The 17,203-nt window shown below is 35.5% G+C and overlaps 1 protein-coding gene across 4 annotated transcripts in view; it reads left to right on the top strand.

Annotated features, from left to right (window-relative positions):
- DDX60 (DExD/H-box helicase 60) overlaps nt 1–17,203 on the top strand; it is a 39,082-nt gene that overhangs the window by 18,207 nt on the left and 3,672 nt on the right. For all 4 annotated transcript variants that reach the window (XM_019614472.2, XM_019614471.2, XM_010709478.3 and 1 more), the window contains 18 exons: nt 922–1,071; nt 1,862–1,981; nt 2,900–2,995; nt 3,695–3,810; nt 4,306–4,451; nt 4,648–4,757; nt 4,852–4,956; nt 5,041–5,169; nt 5,917–6,044; nt 8,687–8,845; nt 9,762–9,906; nt 10,322–10,474; nt 10,652–10,756; nt 11,682–11,882; nt 12,418–12,522; nt 13,565–13,706; nt 14,271–14,392; nt 16,243–16,390. In XM_019614472.2, the coding sequence (XP_019470017.1) occupies nt 922–1,071; nt 1,862–1,981; nt 2,900–2,995; nt 3,695–3,810; nt 4,306–4,451; nt 4,648–4,757; nt 4,852–4,956; nt 5,041–5,169; nt 5,917–6,044; nt 8,687–8,845; nt 9,762–9,906; nt 10,322–10,474; nt 10,652–10,756; nt 11,682–11,882; nt 12,418–12,522; nt 13,565–13,706; nt 14,271–14,392; nt 16,243–16,390 (2,380 nt within the window). The remainder of the gene's footprint in view (nt 1–921; nt 1,072–1,861; nt 1,982–2,899; nt 2,996–3,694; nt 3,811–4,305; nt 4,452–4,647; nt 4,758–4,851; nt 4,957–5,040; nt 5,170–5,916; nt 6,045–8,686; nt 8,846–9,761; nt 9,907–10,321; nt 10,475–10,651; nt 10,757–11,681; nt 11,883–12,417; nt 12,523–13,564; nt 13,707–14,270; nt 14,393–16,242; nt 16,391–17,203) is intronic.

Below are 17,203 nucleotides of genomic sequence, written 5' to 3'. Positions count from 1 at the left end.
AGTTATTGGAAGCGATCTTTTTTCATTTAAAAATATACATTATTGTACTATTTGTTAAAAGTAGTGTTTCACTAAGTTTATCAAAGACAGTAAATTACTTTAGAAATGTTTTTTGCACTGAGGGGTTTGTGACTAAGAGCTTAGCTGAAGGCATTCAACATAAGAAATGCCAGGTCCATGAGATTCTGCTGAGTATCTGATGATTAGTTCAAGCTATTGTTCTCCTAACTTGTCTGTAAGGAACGGCTAATAGTATGAGATGAGAAATAACTTTTTCTTTAAAGAACAGCAAATCTAATTGAAGTCTTTTTATTGTTAGGCTGGGGAGGCCAGCTAAATTTGCCACTTGTGATATCTACAAACAAGTCACTTGCTTGAGGAGCAACTTGAAAGATAGTGCATATATTGATAAAGATAATGTTACTACTAATTTTTCCTTTTTAATACTCTTCCTTCCATCCTTTAACACACCTGTTGAGAAAGCATGGAGGAAGATAGGAGAGAAGAAAACCAGTTAATAAACAATGGGGCATGAGAGATTTTAACAGTACTATTACTATGCAATAAATAGTGCTTTGTAAAAGAACAATGAAGTTCTTTGAATCTAAATTATACACTGGTGAGTTAACTGGCTTTATTTTTGTTTTAAAATTTCCAGTTTTGGACTGCAAGTGTTGTGGTATCAGTATCTTAGAGCAAATAATTGAAACAAGCAAGTCAGAATTGCTAGTTCTGCTTTTTCTGCTAATGATCTGAGGGGGGAAAAAATACAGTCATAAAACAACTAGGCTAACTTTGACCTCCAGTAGTCCAAAATTGTTATTAGAAGTCTGTATATTAAAGACTTTTTCACAGAGCTGGTTTACTCAGTGAGAAGATATTAACAAGACACTTTGACATAAATTACTACTTTTCCCTTAGCGAGAACTTCTTGATGCTGTAGATAATAACGAGTCTGCGGTGATTGTTGCTCCCACATCATCAGGAAAAACATATGCTTCATATTACTGCATGGAGAAAGTTCTGAAAACAAGTGATGAAGGAGTAGTTGTGTATGTTGCTCCCACAAAGGTAAGGCTACATCCTACTACATATTCTGTGTTGACTACATTTTTCAGTATGATTCTAAAACCACCAGGAGTAACTTATTACACTAATTTAGTTGATGTATGTCTTTTTAAATCATAAATGTGTAATTCAGCACGTTAATAAAATCTTCAAAACATTTATGTTCATGTATGATTTATAGTTGCCTATTGCTGAGTATATAATTATTTTAAGGTCAGAAACACCAGTGTGTACAAAAGTGCTTAGAAGTAGAGTGTTAAGAAAATGGTGAGAGTAGTGAAAGCATACAAACTCAATGTGAAAGAGATATTGGAATAGAACATTGATCAAGCAAGTAATTTCATTCCAAATGAGACAACTTTTAGAGAATCTCAAGAAAAAGCTTGTGAAACTCTTGCCTGTTGTGGTACATTTTTATTTTAATGCAAATTCTATGCTGGTAGTTAGAAACTGACGTAAAAGCTGAGAAAGTGTCTTGACTTCTTCTGAAACTTACTGTGGTGTTGATATTCTGCTGCGTCTACAAGCACTAAGTTATTTTTTTTTTTAGCAGCTCTAAAAATCATGGTACAGAATTAATACTATATAACTCACTTCATGGAACACTAAAGCTCTTTGCAAGCATGAGTATAACTGAACAGAAAGAACTATATCTGTTCAAAGTTAATAATACATTACATAGTACGTTAACTTAGCACGTTGACATCAGTGCGCAAACTAGATACTTCTATATAAAATCCTATGCCTTTAGGCATACACTCACTAATTTTATTAATGACTTGCTTTACTTAAGGCACTTGTAAACCAAGTGGTTGGATCTGTATACAGTCGATTCACCAAGAAACTTCCAGATGGATTGGTGGTGTGTGGAGTCTTCACACGAGATTATCGCCACGATGTCATGAATTCTCAGGTATATTTTTATGGGTGCTTTAACACAGAACAGTAATGACTTCTGCACTTTATCTGGCTTCTGAAAACATTAATTTTGATTGTAACAGTTGCACCATCCTTAAATACAAAGCTCAGGAAAAATCTAAAAATGCTTGTACTGCTCACCAGAAACTTTCGCTTTGGTGCACACAAACGTACCTATTCATCCTTAAGGGATATGCCATTGAACAACCTCTGAATCCCTTGGTCGCAAACATACATCTGATGTAAATGCAGACAAATGAAGGAGGTTTTTTTTTCATTATTTTCATTTTCTGTTATTTATAAAACTTGATGATAGGCTGATTTTTTTTTCTTTATTTTAAGTGGAAGCATGTCTTTTTTTTTTAGTCAGTCTCACAGTGGAAAGTTAGAACAAATCATTCAATATTTTACATTGCCTCTTGTCCTGTTGGTAGACACCACTGAAAAGAGCCCACTTCTCTCTTCTTTACATACACTTTTTTACATTTATATACATGAAGAAGGATCAGGGAAGATCTCACCATTAAACAATATCCTCTCTCCTCATCTCCTCACCTTCCAGCCCAGTTATTTTATCAGATAATTTTATCAGATTGGTCAAGCATGACTTCCTCTTGAAGGACAGTGAATGCATACTGACTACTCCTAATGACTTCTTTGTCCTTCATGTGCCTGGAAGTGGTTTCAAGGGTTAATGGTTTCCCAGGGATCAAGATGAAGTTGACAGGCTTGGAGTCCTCTGCATCTTTCTCCTTGCCGTTCTAGAAGGCAGGAGAGAAAAATTATTTGTTTTTTGCTTACCTTTAAATCAAATACCTAAATATTTTAATTTTTTTCTAATATGCAATCTATCCTGTTATATTTGATTAGCCAATTTACTTGAAAATAATACTTTACAAACCTTTGTTCCTAGATACTAGTGACTGTGCCTCAGTGTTTAGAAATTTTGATGCTGTCTCCTCATCACCAGAGTTGGACCAAAAGAATACAGTACGTTATATTTGATGAGGTATGCATATTTGAATAGTCCTCAATTATGAGAAGAAATGAAAAAGCAGAAGAAATAAGTCAACAATTCAATTCTTCATTACATACATGATAGCTGGCAACGATAGCTTTAGAACTATTACTTTAGACTTGCTTACTCTTGTTACCTGATAGACTTCACGTATTCCAGTGCAAGAACTTAATCCTCTAGTAGTCCTCAAGGGGATGTTTGGTTCAGTGAAAGTTAACAGGAATTCCCCTTATTTCTCTCACTCTAGTCATTTGAAAAACTAAAGGCCATCACTGTAGCTTTAGAGTTGAAATTGGAATGTGGATGTACTGCAGGCTGGGATCATTCATATTTCTTATCAGATATTTGCCAATTTTCTGAGGACAAAAATGATGATTAATCTTGCTGGAATTAAAATTTGTACTGGATTCTTTCTTGTATACTAGATTAATTGCTAAAGATGTGAGTAAATATCTAGACTGCAAACTGTGAAAATAGTATTGAAACTTAGACTGTTTAACTATCCAGTGAGATCTGAAGAGAGATCTATACATTTTGTTTGTATCTCACTGTTGTTAGCTACAGTTAAGTCTTCACTACTGTTCTTTCCAAAGTTCTTTTTTAGGAGAACTGTAGTGAAGCGACTCTTCTTGGGTTTACTTTGAGAAGGAACTTTTTTTTTTAATCCTTCCTCTTTTCCCAAAAATATAGATCCATTGTCTTGGCGGTGAAATTGGAGCAGAGGTTTGGGAGCATCTTCTGGTAACAATTCGGTGTCCATTTTTGGCTCTCTCTGCTACTATCAGTAATCCAGATCACCTGACTGAGTATGCTTGGAAATTTTTAATTCTTAAGAGCTTATTTAAATTGGATTTGAGCTGTCTTAAACAGATCTCAATTACTATTGAGAGGCAACGTATTTGGAATGGTTTTTCTTTACTGCATATAATTGACATTAAATTTTGTAACTCTTCACTCTCTGCAGTGAGAATAGGCATTCCTATTATTTATGATCCTTTAAATGAGCTGGGCAGAAGAATTTAGGATGCTTTTGAATCTATTTGGTTTGGCAAAACCTAATAAGTATACTTGTCTATCACCAGTCAAGGAAGACACTGTCACCGTATACGTGTGTATATATGTATGTGATGGTGCTATTCCACATTTCTGAGCAGCATCCTGGGATAAGATGGAGAAAATTCCTCTGAGATAGCGAAAGACTGAAAATTCTTTAGGAGAAACAGAAGAACGTTGTAATTCCTCTATTATTTTGAAAAAATTTTACAACTATATTTTTAACAACTTTTATTTCATCCTTGAAGGTGGTTACAATCTGTGAAAAGGTATTGGCAATGTGCTGATAATAAAATAAAAGGAGGCTCTACTGACTCTGAGAAGAACTTCGCAGGAAAATATAAAGGAAGATCTACAGTAAGAGAACAAAAAAAATCATACCGTGTTAGATTAGGTGTGTATTGGAATGTTATGTAACTAATAAACGAATGTAATGTCCTTCCTGCAAACATTTTAATCACACTGCATGAACATAATAATGTACATGTATGTGTAGATACTTATATTTCAAATAAAAACAAGTATTGCAGTTGTTTTTAAAAACAAGTACTTACAAACAATTATATCATTACATTTTTGTCTCTTTGCAGTCCTGTATGAAGAAAGATACAATGATTTGGAGAAATATGTGTGTTCTCTAACAGGCAGTGATTTTGTCATTGAACATTTTCACCCTTGTGCTGCATTAACAGTCAATCATGTAAGTATTGCACTGATGACAAAATTGTTTCTCAAATGTTGCACTGAATCCAAGATTGCAAGCTGATTATTTTTCTTTTATTAACTCCTTCCAGATTGAGAACTATGGTATTCCTTCAGATCTTTCCCTGTCTCCAAGGGAGAGCGTTCAGCTGTATGACACAATGGTAAAAGTCTGGCAGAAGTGGCCAAGGGCACAGGTGGGTCTAAAGAGCTGCAGACAGAATATGTAAAAAGTAACTAGATAAAGTACTGCGGTGTTTTATAATGATGTTGTTTTCAAGGAGATGGACCCTGAGGAGTTTGTCTCTTTCAAGAATAAGGTAGTGATAAAAAAGATGGATGTGAGGAAGTATGAACAGGAACTGAAGATGGAGTTAAGCAACTGGATTGTAGTTGGACAAAGACAAAAGGTAACTGTTGTTAGAGGAGTGCATTTCTAAGCTTATGTACAGATACAATGTAATTATAACATAATTGAAATTATTTAATAACGATAATTATGGGAGCTTCTACTTCCATAATTTTTTGTTAATATTAACTACTGTTGTGCTAAAAGAAGCACTAATATTAGTGGAATTTGATAAGCTTTTTCAAGGTTATGTTTTCACAAGTTTCTCAGGGAATCAAATATCTGGTACTTACATGAAATTTGAAGGTCTGATTACTTAAGGTACCCACTACAATTAGCAACAGTACTGTACCATTATTCTGCTACTATAGTCTACCTCTCTTTTTTCTGCTAATTTGAAACCTTTTGTGAAAACTTTCTATGTAAAAGACATTAAAGCAGTGGGTGAAAGATCAAATCTTTGGCAGTCATATGTTATTATATCATAAAAAGGAGTGTAAGGAGGTTTTGAATCAAAAACAAGTATAAAAGAACATCTGGAAAAAAACAACAACAAACTTCTTGAGATTTGACACCTAAATAGGAGGAAAACATAATTGAAGTGTTAGAAATCACTTGTGAAATCACAGTGATGGTAGCCAAGAATTTGTTTTGAGTTCTTGCTGAAGTCAGTTAATGTTCTACAGGGCTTTTAAGTCTGTAAACCATGAGGCAGTACTGCCTGATTTAAAATCTGAGCTGATAGAAACTGCCTTCCAGGCAGAAGTTTCTGATATTAAAGTATCATTAATAATAATGCTTTGGTCAGGTGAATGAGGTACTGGAGAACTTAAAGCCCAAACCTGTGGATTGCTCAGAATATCAGAAGTGGAAGAAGTTTGCACTCTTTGTTGACAAATTGCATGAAATGGGTAAATTGCCTGCCATATTTTTTATGTAAGTATTTACATTCCATATATTGTGTTCATTGACTAGAGAAAAATGAGAGAAATTGGAAGATACCATGTATTTGGTTTTTGTTTGCTTCGTTTTTAAAACATATGAAATAAAGACTAGCAAGCTCTATCAACCCATTTATCTTTATGTGGGACTTCCTATTTTTATCTGTATTTATGGGACTAAGGATTTAAATGAAGTAAAACTGTGAATAAATTACTATCTGGAAAGGTTAGAATCCGTGAGTGATATGAGGGAAAACAATAAGAAGCTGAATCACACTAAAATAAGAGTTGAATTCTCCATAGATTTGCTCCAGTGTAGTAAGTAAAACTTGTGCTCTTTATTTAGAGTTGCGAACGGTGTATGTAGGTACAGACTTGATAGGGAAAAGGATGAAATGAGCTTCTATGAATGTATATTTTGTTATGATTTCAGTGCAAAACCTCTATCAACATAGTCTTTTATCCAGTGAAATGGGTCAATTAACCCATCTTGAATACATCTGAGATGTAATTTCACAAAGCATCAAATGTGCACAACCTACTGACATCATTATCAGTGCTATTGAAAGTATCAGTAGAATAGACATGTACATTAATTAAGATCATTAAAACTGATCTTAATATTGAAAAGAAGCTACTTATCATTAAACAGTTGTCCGGTGCAAAGAAACAGTTGCATTAGATAGAATGTTTTCTTATCCCAGTATGAAGCCTTGCTTTTCCTCATAATGGGCAATTTAGTAGTTGGGTGAGAATGCTAGCTGCCATTTTATCTCTTACAAGTTTGTGCTGATTTAAAAAAGTGTTTCTGAAAGAACACTAGAAAGGAAGAAGCAAAAAGTGAATATACAGGTTGACAGAATCTCTAAATGCTGGTAACTGTTTCTTTTTGTATTTTGAGTGACAGTCTAGTTGAAAATTAGTGTTGTTTGTGACTTCTTCAAGTTCAGACCAATAGATTTCAAAATTACTCTCAGATATTTGTAAATGCTTTGTATAAGGAGTGATTTCAGAGCTGCTTTATGAACTGCAGCATCATTTTGGGGCACTAGGAAGTTCTGAAGTGTTTCTCTTCAGCAGAGAAAAATAAGTGGTTTATTCTCTTCTGCTTTGGAATGATGGGTCCTTAGAAATCTTTGGTGACTTATGGCTCTTACAAGGGACTGTGTGTAGAGTGCGAGTCCTCTTTTTAATTAATAACTAATTATAACTAAATAATCACTGGGATGAAAACACATTACAGACCAGTGAATGTGGAGGCATAACCTAGTGACATGAAGATGGGAGATGAAGTAATCTATTATCTGATGCTGTTTTAAGGAGTCGCTGTAGTGTAACAGCACTTTGTGGACTTCCTCTGTATTGTATTCTGACAAGGGATGAGCATTAAACAGATTAAAAGAAGTATATCTTTTAATGTGTTTAAGTCCTGAGAACTTGTGAGGCAGACAAAAGGGGATTTGGAGCCCTCAGAAGTAGATGCTGACTTGGAAAAGTAGATTGGTATTTGTGCTTTGTTGACGATAGTAAGCTTTTTTTTTTTGAGCTGTTGATGAATTAGGTTGGAAAGTGATCACCCATTATGGTATTAAGTCATTATGGTATTAAGTCAGCATGGAATTAATAGAGACTCCTGAAAGAGCAGGTATCAGAGCTGTAGAAGCCTGATTGCTATTGTGGCCTTTGGTAGGGAGAACAGTACTTGGAGTCGTCTTCTCTTAAAAACACCAGGGAAAGGAATATACTGGCACCACACTTTTACTTATGTGGCTGAATAAACTGAATTCCCTTCAGAGGAATCAAGACTAAATGGGAAATGATTGTTATTGAGCTCTGTCATCCATGAAGAAAGCTTAAGCTAAAAAGTTAATCTTAAGATCTGTGTTTGGCCTTTGCAAGTATAAAGTCCTTCAGTTTTTGATCATCTTAGTGATTGCTGGATTTGAATGACTTGTGAGTATTCTAATGGACTAGGATGCAACCTTATGCCAGGTGTTTGTGAACACTTTTTAGTGTTAGTCAACAGAATCTGCTATGTTGCAACAAGGATTTGATAAGTCTTAGTGTGGGTGAAGCTGGTACAGTCTTTATCCTAATTAAGCTTCAAACAGCCCAGTGTTGAAAAGGCTATGAGGAAGAACAGCTAAGTAGAAGACCAGAAGAAACAGGCATTGATTTTTTTCAACTGGTTAGTTGAGAAAGATTAAAATGATTTAAAGTACAATCTGACTTGTACGTCTACATGTCCAACTTAAGAAAAGGGAGGATTGAGCATGCTTTCTACAGATAATTTAGTGTCAGAATCATTTTATATATGACCACTCAGATTTGAAATAAATGCAGTTTGGAAGTGAATGTGGGCTATGATGTGTCTCTGGGCAGTCTGGTCCAGTGATTGGCAATCCTGCCCATGACAAGGGTGTTGAAACCAGATGATCTTTGAGGTCCTTTTCAACCCAGGCCACTCTGATTCTATGATTCGAGGATCAAATAGCAATGTGCTTCTAATTATTAGAATTAACTGCAGTTGTAAATAAATAAAATTTGCTGAGTATTATTTTAATAGCATTCATTATGTACACTTACAAATAAAGAGCTCTAATAGAGTTGTGCTAACTGACGTTGTATTGCTTTAAGATTTGGCTTAGATTCAGTGGAAAAGGCAGCCAGGAATGTCTTCCTGAATTTGCTGAAAAAACAATTCAATGAACATGACCCTAAAATGGAGAAGGAAGTAGAAGATATAAGGAACAAATTAAGAAAAGTGAATAAAACACTAATGAAATTTGAAAATATGTAAGTATTAGAACTTAGTATACTATTATAAAGCTTACACATTACAACAGAGTAAAATTTTGTGGTAAGTTATTCCTGGGGAATGTACCTTACAGCAGCCAGTTGCAGTTGCATTAGCAATAGCGGGTATTAAATAGCAGTACCTAATGCATAGAGGGAGAAAGGAAATACTGGCATGGCTGACATTGGGTAAAGTGCTGGTGCTACAGCATGAGGATGAGAGAGAAATTTGAATGTATGATGTCAGCCACTGTGGAAGAATACATTCATAGCTTAATTTTACCATGTCTGGTTATAGTGGTGGATCTTTGAAGTGTGGGTACACCTGACCGATGAAATGTTCTTCAAAAATGTGACAGCATTTTGCTTTGATTATACCTTGTCTTTGCTTTAGCCTTCAACTTCCTTGTTTTCTGATCATAGGCTGTAAATCTGACCTTAGTAGTAATGAATTAAAACTTGACAATCCAGTATGAGTTTAAGACTCAGTGGCTTGAAAGTCTGATTCTGGTTTTCTTCTTTTCAAATCCTTCCCCAGATCTTTACAGTCTATGTAATTATTTGCATTTAATTGATAACATTTCTTTTTAATGTTGTTTTTTTACTGTGCAGTAGTGATAGCTTCCTAATTTGCAAGCAAGGTATTTGTAGTTGTTGTCTTCATAGTTTTTCATTTTTTTTTATCGCCGCAATTCCTTCTTTCTCCTTCACCCACAATTATTCACTGTTTTGCATACTGGTCCAGTTAAAATGAAGATGTTAGCATTGTAAGTAAATTTACGTTAAGAGATCTACCTACATTTTTGAGCCTACAGTTCAAAAGAGGGCACATCTGAATCTTTAAGAACCCAAAGAATATATAAAAATACAAATATATATGTTAAAGAAATCTTTTTAAATTGTATATTTTATACAGGGATACCAAAAGGGTGAAGCCTAGTAAAATGGAAAGCATGGTGATGCTTTTATCTATGAAAAAACAGCTACAGGAAAGACTTAAAAAGCTTACTGCGATCCCTTCTACGTGTACTTATGCTGATCCTAAAGCAGTGGATGAAGATGTAAGCGATTGATAATTACACTTTTGGTTTTCTATGTTTAAAATGCTTGGATTTGTGCAAAAATCATAAAATGCATATAGTAAGTGATGCAATTGTTGTTCATAACAATACTCGCTAACTTTGTGAAATATTCTGAATTCTGAATGTGATTCCAGGTCTCAATCTTAGATAACTTTAAGATGTATGGAGAAATTTTCATTCTGCCAAGTGTCAACTCATCACCACTGTGCCCACTATACAACGTCCCTGTCAACCACCTGTATAAGTTTCACCCTCAAGGATGGTGACTTTGCTGCTTCCCCGGGCAGCTTCTTCTAATGCCTTATCAAATGCTTGGACTTTAATGGCTAAGAGATTTATTTCCATTGTCAACACTTGGTTATATCTAATGCTTAACACTTCTTTTTATTTGTAGACTTTGAGGAAGATTTTTTATCGACTTAGGTTTCAGAAAAATAGTTATCTGCATCAAGTGCTGGCACGGAGGGGCATTGGGTATCATCACGGAGCTATGGCCATGAGGGAAAGACAAACAGTGGAGATGCTTTTCAGGCTGGGATATATCAAGGTTGGAAAATCAAGTTTAATTTTTTTTAAGCTTCATTTCTCCATATATGTAATATATGTGTATCATACATAAGTGGTAAAATACACTGCACTGACTGATGTAAGGTGAATATTACAGATTGTTTGAAAAATCTGATATTGCCATTTCTCATATGTATTTGTATTTAATATTTTACAGGTAGTCACAGCTACTTCAACTCTAGCTCTAGGGATCAACATGCCGTGTAGGTCTGTGGTCTTTGCTGATGATTCTGTCTTTTTAGATGCACTAAATTACAGGCAGGTATGTGTATAGAACATGTGCTATTTATATTACAAGAACAATAGATGCATAGCTGTCATCACACAAATACAGACAATGTCTTTTCTTTTACATGTACTTCTGGATATGTACTGAATTTTAGCTGTTTACCTTGGCAACAAAAATAATCTTAGCTACTATGATTTCACTAATGTATCAGAACTGATGGCCCACAAATAACATGCATACTCAAGACCTATTTCACCAATAAAAGCATTGCAATTGCTCTGTAAGTTAGATGCATAGATTTCTTTTTATTTACAAGAGTCAGCACAAACAAAAGGTATTTTGTTCGAGCCATTTTTTTTTTTTTTTTTTTTACTAAATCTGTAATAAAAAAAAAATGCTGTAAGAACATTCAGTGGGGATATAGAGATGAAGATAAAGAGCACTGACTGAATTAATTGGGACCTTTGAGTTAATTCCATCTTGGAATGCACTCTGCAAACGCAGTAATGCATTTGCCTCCAGCTATTTGACAGTTTAGTGGATAGGCTTCAGACTTTTTTTTTAGCCCATTTCCTGCTCTTTGCTACTTTTAAAGCCTGTATTCTCATGAAGTACTTCTAGTTTGCCTCTGGCTCAGGATCAAAGCAGCCAAATGCATCAGCTGGCAGGTAACTCTCAAAGAGAGTGCATCTGTGCAGTAATCGGACTCACGTGCATCTCCCTTCTGCTGTGCATAAATGATATGATTCCAGCTTTGTTACATTATCAGGTACAAGGGACAACTACTGGTGTAGTCCTGGTACAATAAACCTGAGCAAGAAAGGATGAATGAAGTAAAAGAATTCACCCTTAGGTAGACTCCTTTTACTCCTTATTCATTTTGAATGCTCTACATTCATACTGAAGTTTCTTTTTTAATAATGCTATTAAAATAACAGTACAAATATTATATTCTTAGATGTCAGGACGTGCTGGAAGACGGGGACAAGATATGATTGGAGATGTGTTCTTTTATGATATTCCACTGCCCAAGGTTGAAAGACTTATCAAATCCAATGTACCTCAATTGAAAGGCCAGTTTCCTCTGACTATTTCCTTAATACTGAGACTCATGCTGTTGGCTGCAAAGGCTGATGACAAAATGGATGCCAGAGCAAAGGTTTCATATTTTTTCTTAATATGAATTCAATCATATCTAAGTTAATTTAAGTTATAATATCTCCTTAACATGAGCAGAAAGTTATGCATTTCAAAAGTAAGCAATCTGTCTTGAAAATAAATGTCATATTCTGCTATACTGCTTCTAGTATCTGTATCATCTTCTCTATGGTATCACACTATCCATCTTCATCCATTTTTCTTGGCAATAAACTTTATTATCAGAAGGAATGCTATTATTGGGCATGCATTTTTACTGACTCTTGTTGTATACAATCGTGCACTTCATTGGAGAATCAGAAAATCTTCCAATATTTCCAGCTTTGTTTGAGGAAAAGAGGTGAACATATCCTCCTCTAGCAAGAGAGCTATGAAAATGAGACCTCAGTTGAAATGACGAGAAAATTGTGTGCATTACTCACTTATTGAAATCATGCATAGTAGTATTCTGGAGTAAAAAAGCTGGATCTTTAGATTTGTTTGCTTCTACAGTACACGTTTCCTTGCATTTCTAACTTTATTTTGTTTTTGTATAGGCATTGTCAGTGCTGAAGCACTCATTGATGTCATTCAAAAAAGAAAGATATGCTGGAGTATTAAAAATTTATTTTATGTTTTCTTTGCAGTTTCTTATCAAAGAGGTAGGTTTTAATTCATTCAGGATAATGGCTATGTGTAAATGTAGGTTTGTTTTTCTTAAATCTATAGAGTCTCATAATACTTTACTAACTTGTGTTAGTACTCTTTCATTTAGGAGCCATGTATTTTAATTTCTGGGCTCTCTAGTTCAAGAATAACAAGAAACTAGTGGAGAAAGTTCAGTGGAGGGCCACAAAGATGATTAGGGGCCAGGAGCATCTCCCTTATCCTAGCATCTCCTGGAGAGGCTGAGAGACTGGGGACTGTAGTCTGGAAAGGAGAAGACTAAGAAGGATCTTATCAATGCTTATAAATATCTCAAATGTGGGAATCAAGTAGAGGGCACTCCCCTGATACTCCTACTGAATAGAAAAATCTGAAGCCAGCATACAGGAGACACAACATTTCCAAAAAGTTAGTTGGCATAAAAACTAGTCAAAACCAGGCCCAGTTACATAGTATACTGTCACCCATACTTTTCTAAAGAGTGGAAAAAAACAACAACTGTAAAAGTCTGGTTTTCTACCTATTCCTTACTTCCTTACGGGGTGTGATGCCAGGAGGGGTGTCCCAGAACTTATAGCCCTTAATGGAGTTTTAATCAACGAGCTTGTCCAGCTTTTTGAAATTGTGTGTACTTCTAGCACCTAAACATCCTGTGACAATACACTTGACAGATTGCTGCTTGTTCTGCTTTCATTCCATCAAACATTAATCCAAATGTTTTTGAGTGACAGTTCCATTAAATATCACTCTTGTGACAGTATGCACTTTTCATTTGCAACACGATCTACACTGGTACTAAAATGATGAAGTCTATGTTCATGCTTTGCATAGGTGATAAGGATCTTCCACAGAAATCTCAAATTTTGGGTACCTTGTTTTCCAGTAATGACAGAGAATGACAGAGTTTTGGCTTTAAATAGAAACTGAATATGTTAACATATGTATTGGGTTGAATGACTATATATAATATATAATGCTACCATTCTGTATTTTTGTCAAACGGAAGTTCACAACTAAACTTATTTTGCTCTTAAACAGGGCTACTTGGATCAAGAAGGTAACCCCATAGGTTTTGCTGGACTTGTGACACACTTAAACTACCACGAACCTTCAAATTTTGTCTTAGTGAGTTTTCTTGTGAAAGGTTTATTCCACAAACTGTGCCAGCCAATTAAGGAAGGTAAATAATACTTCATGCATCTTACAGAGTTTGTGGAAGGCTCTGTAACCCCAAAGGTCCTGAGACTTTATGTGCCTCCTTGCTGCTCCTCCATTTTGCTTACCTAGCCTTCATCCCCAGTTGGCTTGTGCTTGTGCACACTCTGCATGTGCTTGTATTTCTGAGAAAAAAGAAAGCTATACGTTAGAAAAGTTCATTTATTCTAGGAAAAAAGTAATTCTGTCTCCAGAGCAAGTTTTCAATGTTACACAGAAAATAACATGAATGATTTCTGGATAAACAAATCTTAAAAAGTAGTCTTTTTACTGTCATGTAACTGTCTTGTTACATGAGTAAAATCTGTTTTGTGCACTAAGATGCAAAGTGTGTACACACTCTATCAGTATGTGGATATGATTGTTTGCTTAATTACCTAATGGAGTTTTTTGTTCATCCAGTGTAGTTTTGCAGTAAACTCTTGCCTATTGCAACTGAGAGGGAAACTCCTGAATGGAAGCTATTTTAAACAAATTTTGGGGGGCTAAATTTTCATAAATAACCTGTGTGCTTTCTGTTTTGATATAGGCTCAACTGATTTCTCAGATGAAGTCCTAGAGAAGCTGGTGCTTATTCTAGCAAATCTGTTTGGGAGAAGATATCTTCCAGCCTGCTCAAAGGCATTTAAACACACATTTTACCAGTCCAAGGTAGGGAAAGCATTGCTTTAACTTATGTCTGTGTACTGCCTCTATGAATTTGTTTAAATGAGTCAGACTTGTGTCAGTACGGATGTCCAATAGTTTGAGCAGCTATCTGCCTCCAACTGCTCCTTTATTACTTCTCTATGACAGAACAGTAAGAAAATAAGATTGAAAAGTTCATGAGTGAAGACAGAAACAAGGAGTTTGTTTACCCAGTTACAATTACAGGCAAAACAGCCTTAGCTTGTGGAAAATGAAATAATTTTATTGCCACTTAATACCCAAATCTGTTTTAAGAAACACAAACAAAACCCAAAAAAACACCAACGCACCTTTCTCTTCCTTACTTTGCTTTCCCAAATTTAACTTCACCCCTTCGTTCCAAACTATTCTACTTCCCCTGACCCAAGATGGACACGAAAGGTTGAGGTCAGTTCCTAACTGTTGTCATTCCTTCCTCTTCAATTTTCATCTCAGCTCCAGCATGGGTTACTTCTGTGAGTTGTTGTTACTCCTAGATAAAAGTATCCACTGTGGGCACTCTGCAGGCCACAGTTCTTCCAAGAAATAAACGGCTCTATTGTGGGCTCCTCTGCAGGCTGCACTGCGGATATCAGCTCTGGCATGAACTTCTCCACAAGCTGGAGGGAAATAATTGCTCATCTGTTGTATCCATGGCCTGCATTGAAATACCTGCTTCACTGCTGTTTCTTCTACAGAGTGTAGAGAATCACCTGTTCGAGCATCTGGAGCACCATCTCCTCTCTATTTCCTCCCTGTCCTTGATGTTCAAATTGCTGTTTCTCATCTTTTACTTCACTCCTCTGCCTGTGTGACACTTTTGCCTTTTGTAAATACCTTTAACAGTAGTTGCTGGGCTCATCTTTGCCCTGTGCTGGGTCTGCTGCAAAGTGGGCTGGAACCACCTGAATCATAAGGCAACCCTGGCCTCTTCACAAAGTAGCCACATCTGTGGGCATCTACTGCTAAAACCTTGTTACTTGTACCCAGTGCGAATTGCTAAAATAACAAAGAAAGTACTTACCGGATGAGGACAGAGCAGCCTTGTTTTATCAAGCACAGAAGAAGCAGTTGAGTGTCCTGTTTAATTAGAAGTACTGAGTTCTTTCTTTGTCTTGAGAAACTGTTGCTTTCCTGATACATACCAATGACCCAGAAGGATATTAGCACAATCTGCAGGACTCTATAGGCTTAAGACCATCTTTTTCCAGAATAGGACAGTATTACCAGGATGAGCATTATCTATGCACTAAATAACTCCAACATCAGGATTTCACAAAGTGAAACATCCTATTGCTGTCTCTTCTGTGCAAATTCAATTTTAGAGGATACAGCTACAACCCGAGAACAAAGAAAGCTTCTTTGCAATGAAAGATGCTCCTGTGTCCAGTTTGTAAAGAATATCAATTTCTGAGAAGTGGCTACTCATAAAAGGGCTTACTGAATGGCAGCAAAGCACCAGCATTTGTCATGTTGGTAGGGAATCTGCTGAGCACTGATATATGCAAAACTAGATCTGGGTAGGTAGCCCTGCAGAAGTACCCTATTAGCTATCTAAACATCATCATTTAATGAAGCTGACTACTCTTGAGTAAAAATTCTAGGAATTGTATGCTTCTTATTTTCCATGTCTCTTTCTGCATGAAATGGATGTGCATCTTAGGGAAAAACTCATGAATTTTAGATGGATCGTTTATAGACAGACCAGGTAGAGTTTAGAGTGGTAGTCTTTTTTCCTTTAACACATACTGTCTGTACTAGTAATTGTGCCAAAGCAGAAGTGACACATCTGGAGAAGTCACCTGAATTAAGGCATTAAGTGCATGCTATTTCAGGTCTTTCTAGAAGATCTGCCGGAAGACTTTGCAGATGCTGTAAATGAGTACAACACCAAAGTTGAGGAAAACTTTGCTCATTTTCTTCTGACAACAGCCAAGCTGGCAGATATGGAAGAAGAATACAGACTTCCACTCTCAAAGACAGGTAGGAAATGAAAAATAAATGCATAATCATCATTTGTGAAACTATTAGGAAAGATAAACAATCATTTTATAAAGAAAAAAAGCTGAATTTAGATATGTTAATAAAGATATACAGTTTCTGTTTTGCTTCTGTTGTACCAATTATGTTAGAACATAGTAGAAATTTTGCACAGGAAAAAATCACTTCAGTTGCTATTGTTCTAATAACTTATAGAAACAAATATTTAAGGGAATTATTTTTAAAATGAAAACAACCAGAATTTTATTTAATGCCTTTTTATCTAATAATGACTGCTTTTGCAGATCCTGAAATGCTTGCAATGCTTGAATAGCTTTCAGAGTCTTTAGAGTGTTAGACTGTCCCTATCCGAGCAGACTTAAGATTGAAGTAACAATTAAAGAACACTGTACCATATGTTAAATAAGTTAATTAAGCCATTATGCTGTAATAACTGGACACATAAATGCTGTCCAGTGATCAAAAGAATATGAAAAGCCATTATAAAAATCAGTTTATAAAATTAGCATCCCCAGTTAGAGTATTTTTGTAAGTAATACTTTTATCTAAGATGCAAGCCATAAAAACTGAATTTACTCCTCTACCAACGTGGTAAAGTTTCTTATTAAAATGAAAAATCTAACATTCAGGCATGGTTGCACTCCCCTTATTTTGCTGAAGCTGTTTCATTTTAAGAGAAAACAATAAAAACTGCATTAGATTTATTGAAAAACAAATGCAAGATTGAACTGTGTCCTGAAGTTCAAGAAGCAGAAGAGACTTTTGTATTTAACCAACTTTGGGGCAATGCTGCAA

The sequence above is a fragment of the Meleagris gallopavo genome, chromosome 4, assembly GCF_000146605.3.
Source record: "Meleagris gallopavo isolate NT-WF06-2002-E0010 breed Aviagen turkey brand Nicholas breeding stock chromosome 4, Turkey_5.1, whole genome shotgun sequence".
In the NCBI taxonomy this organism is placed as follows: Eukaryota; Metazoa; Chordata; class Aves; order Galliformes; family Phasianidae; genus Meleagris; species Meleagris gallopavo.
Note: the sequence above shows the minus strand (reverse complement) of the source record. Positions and strands in the feature narration are given on the sequence as shown.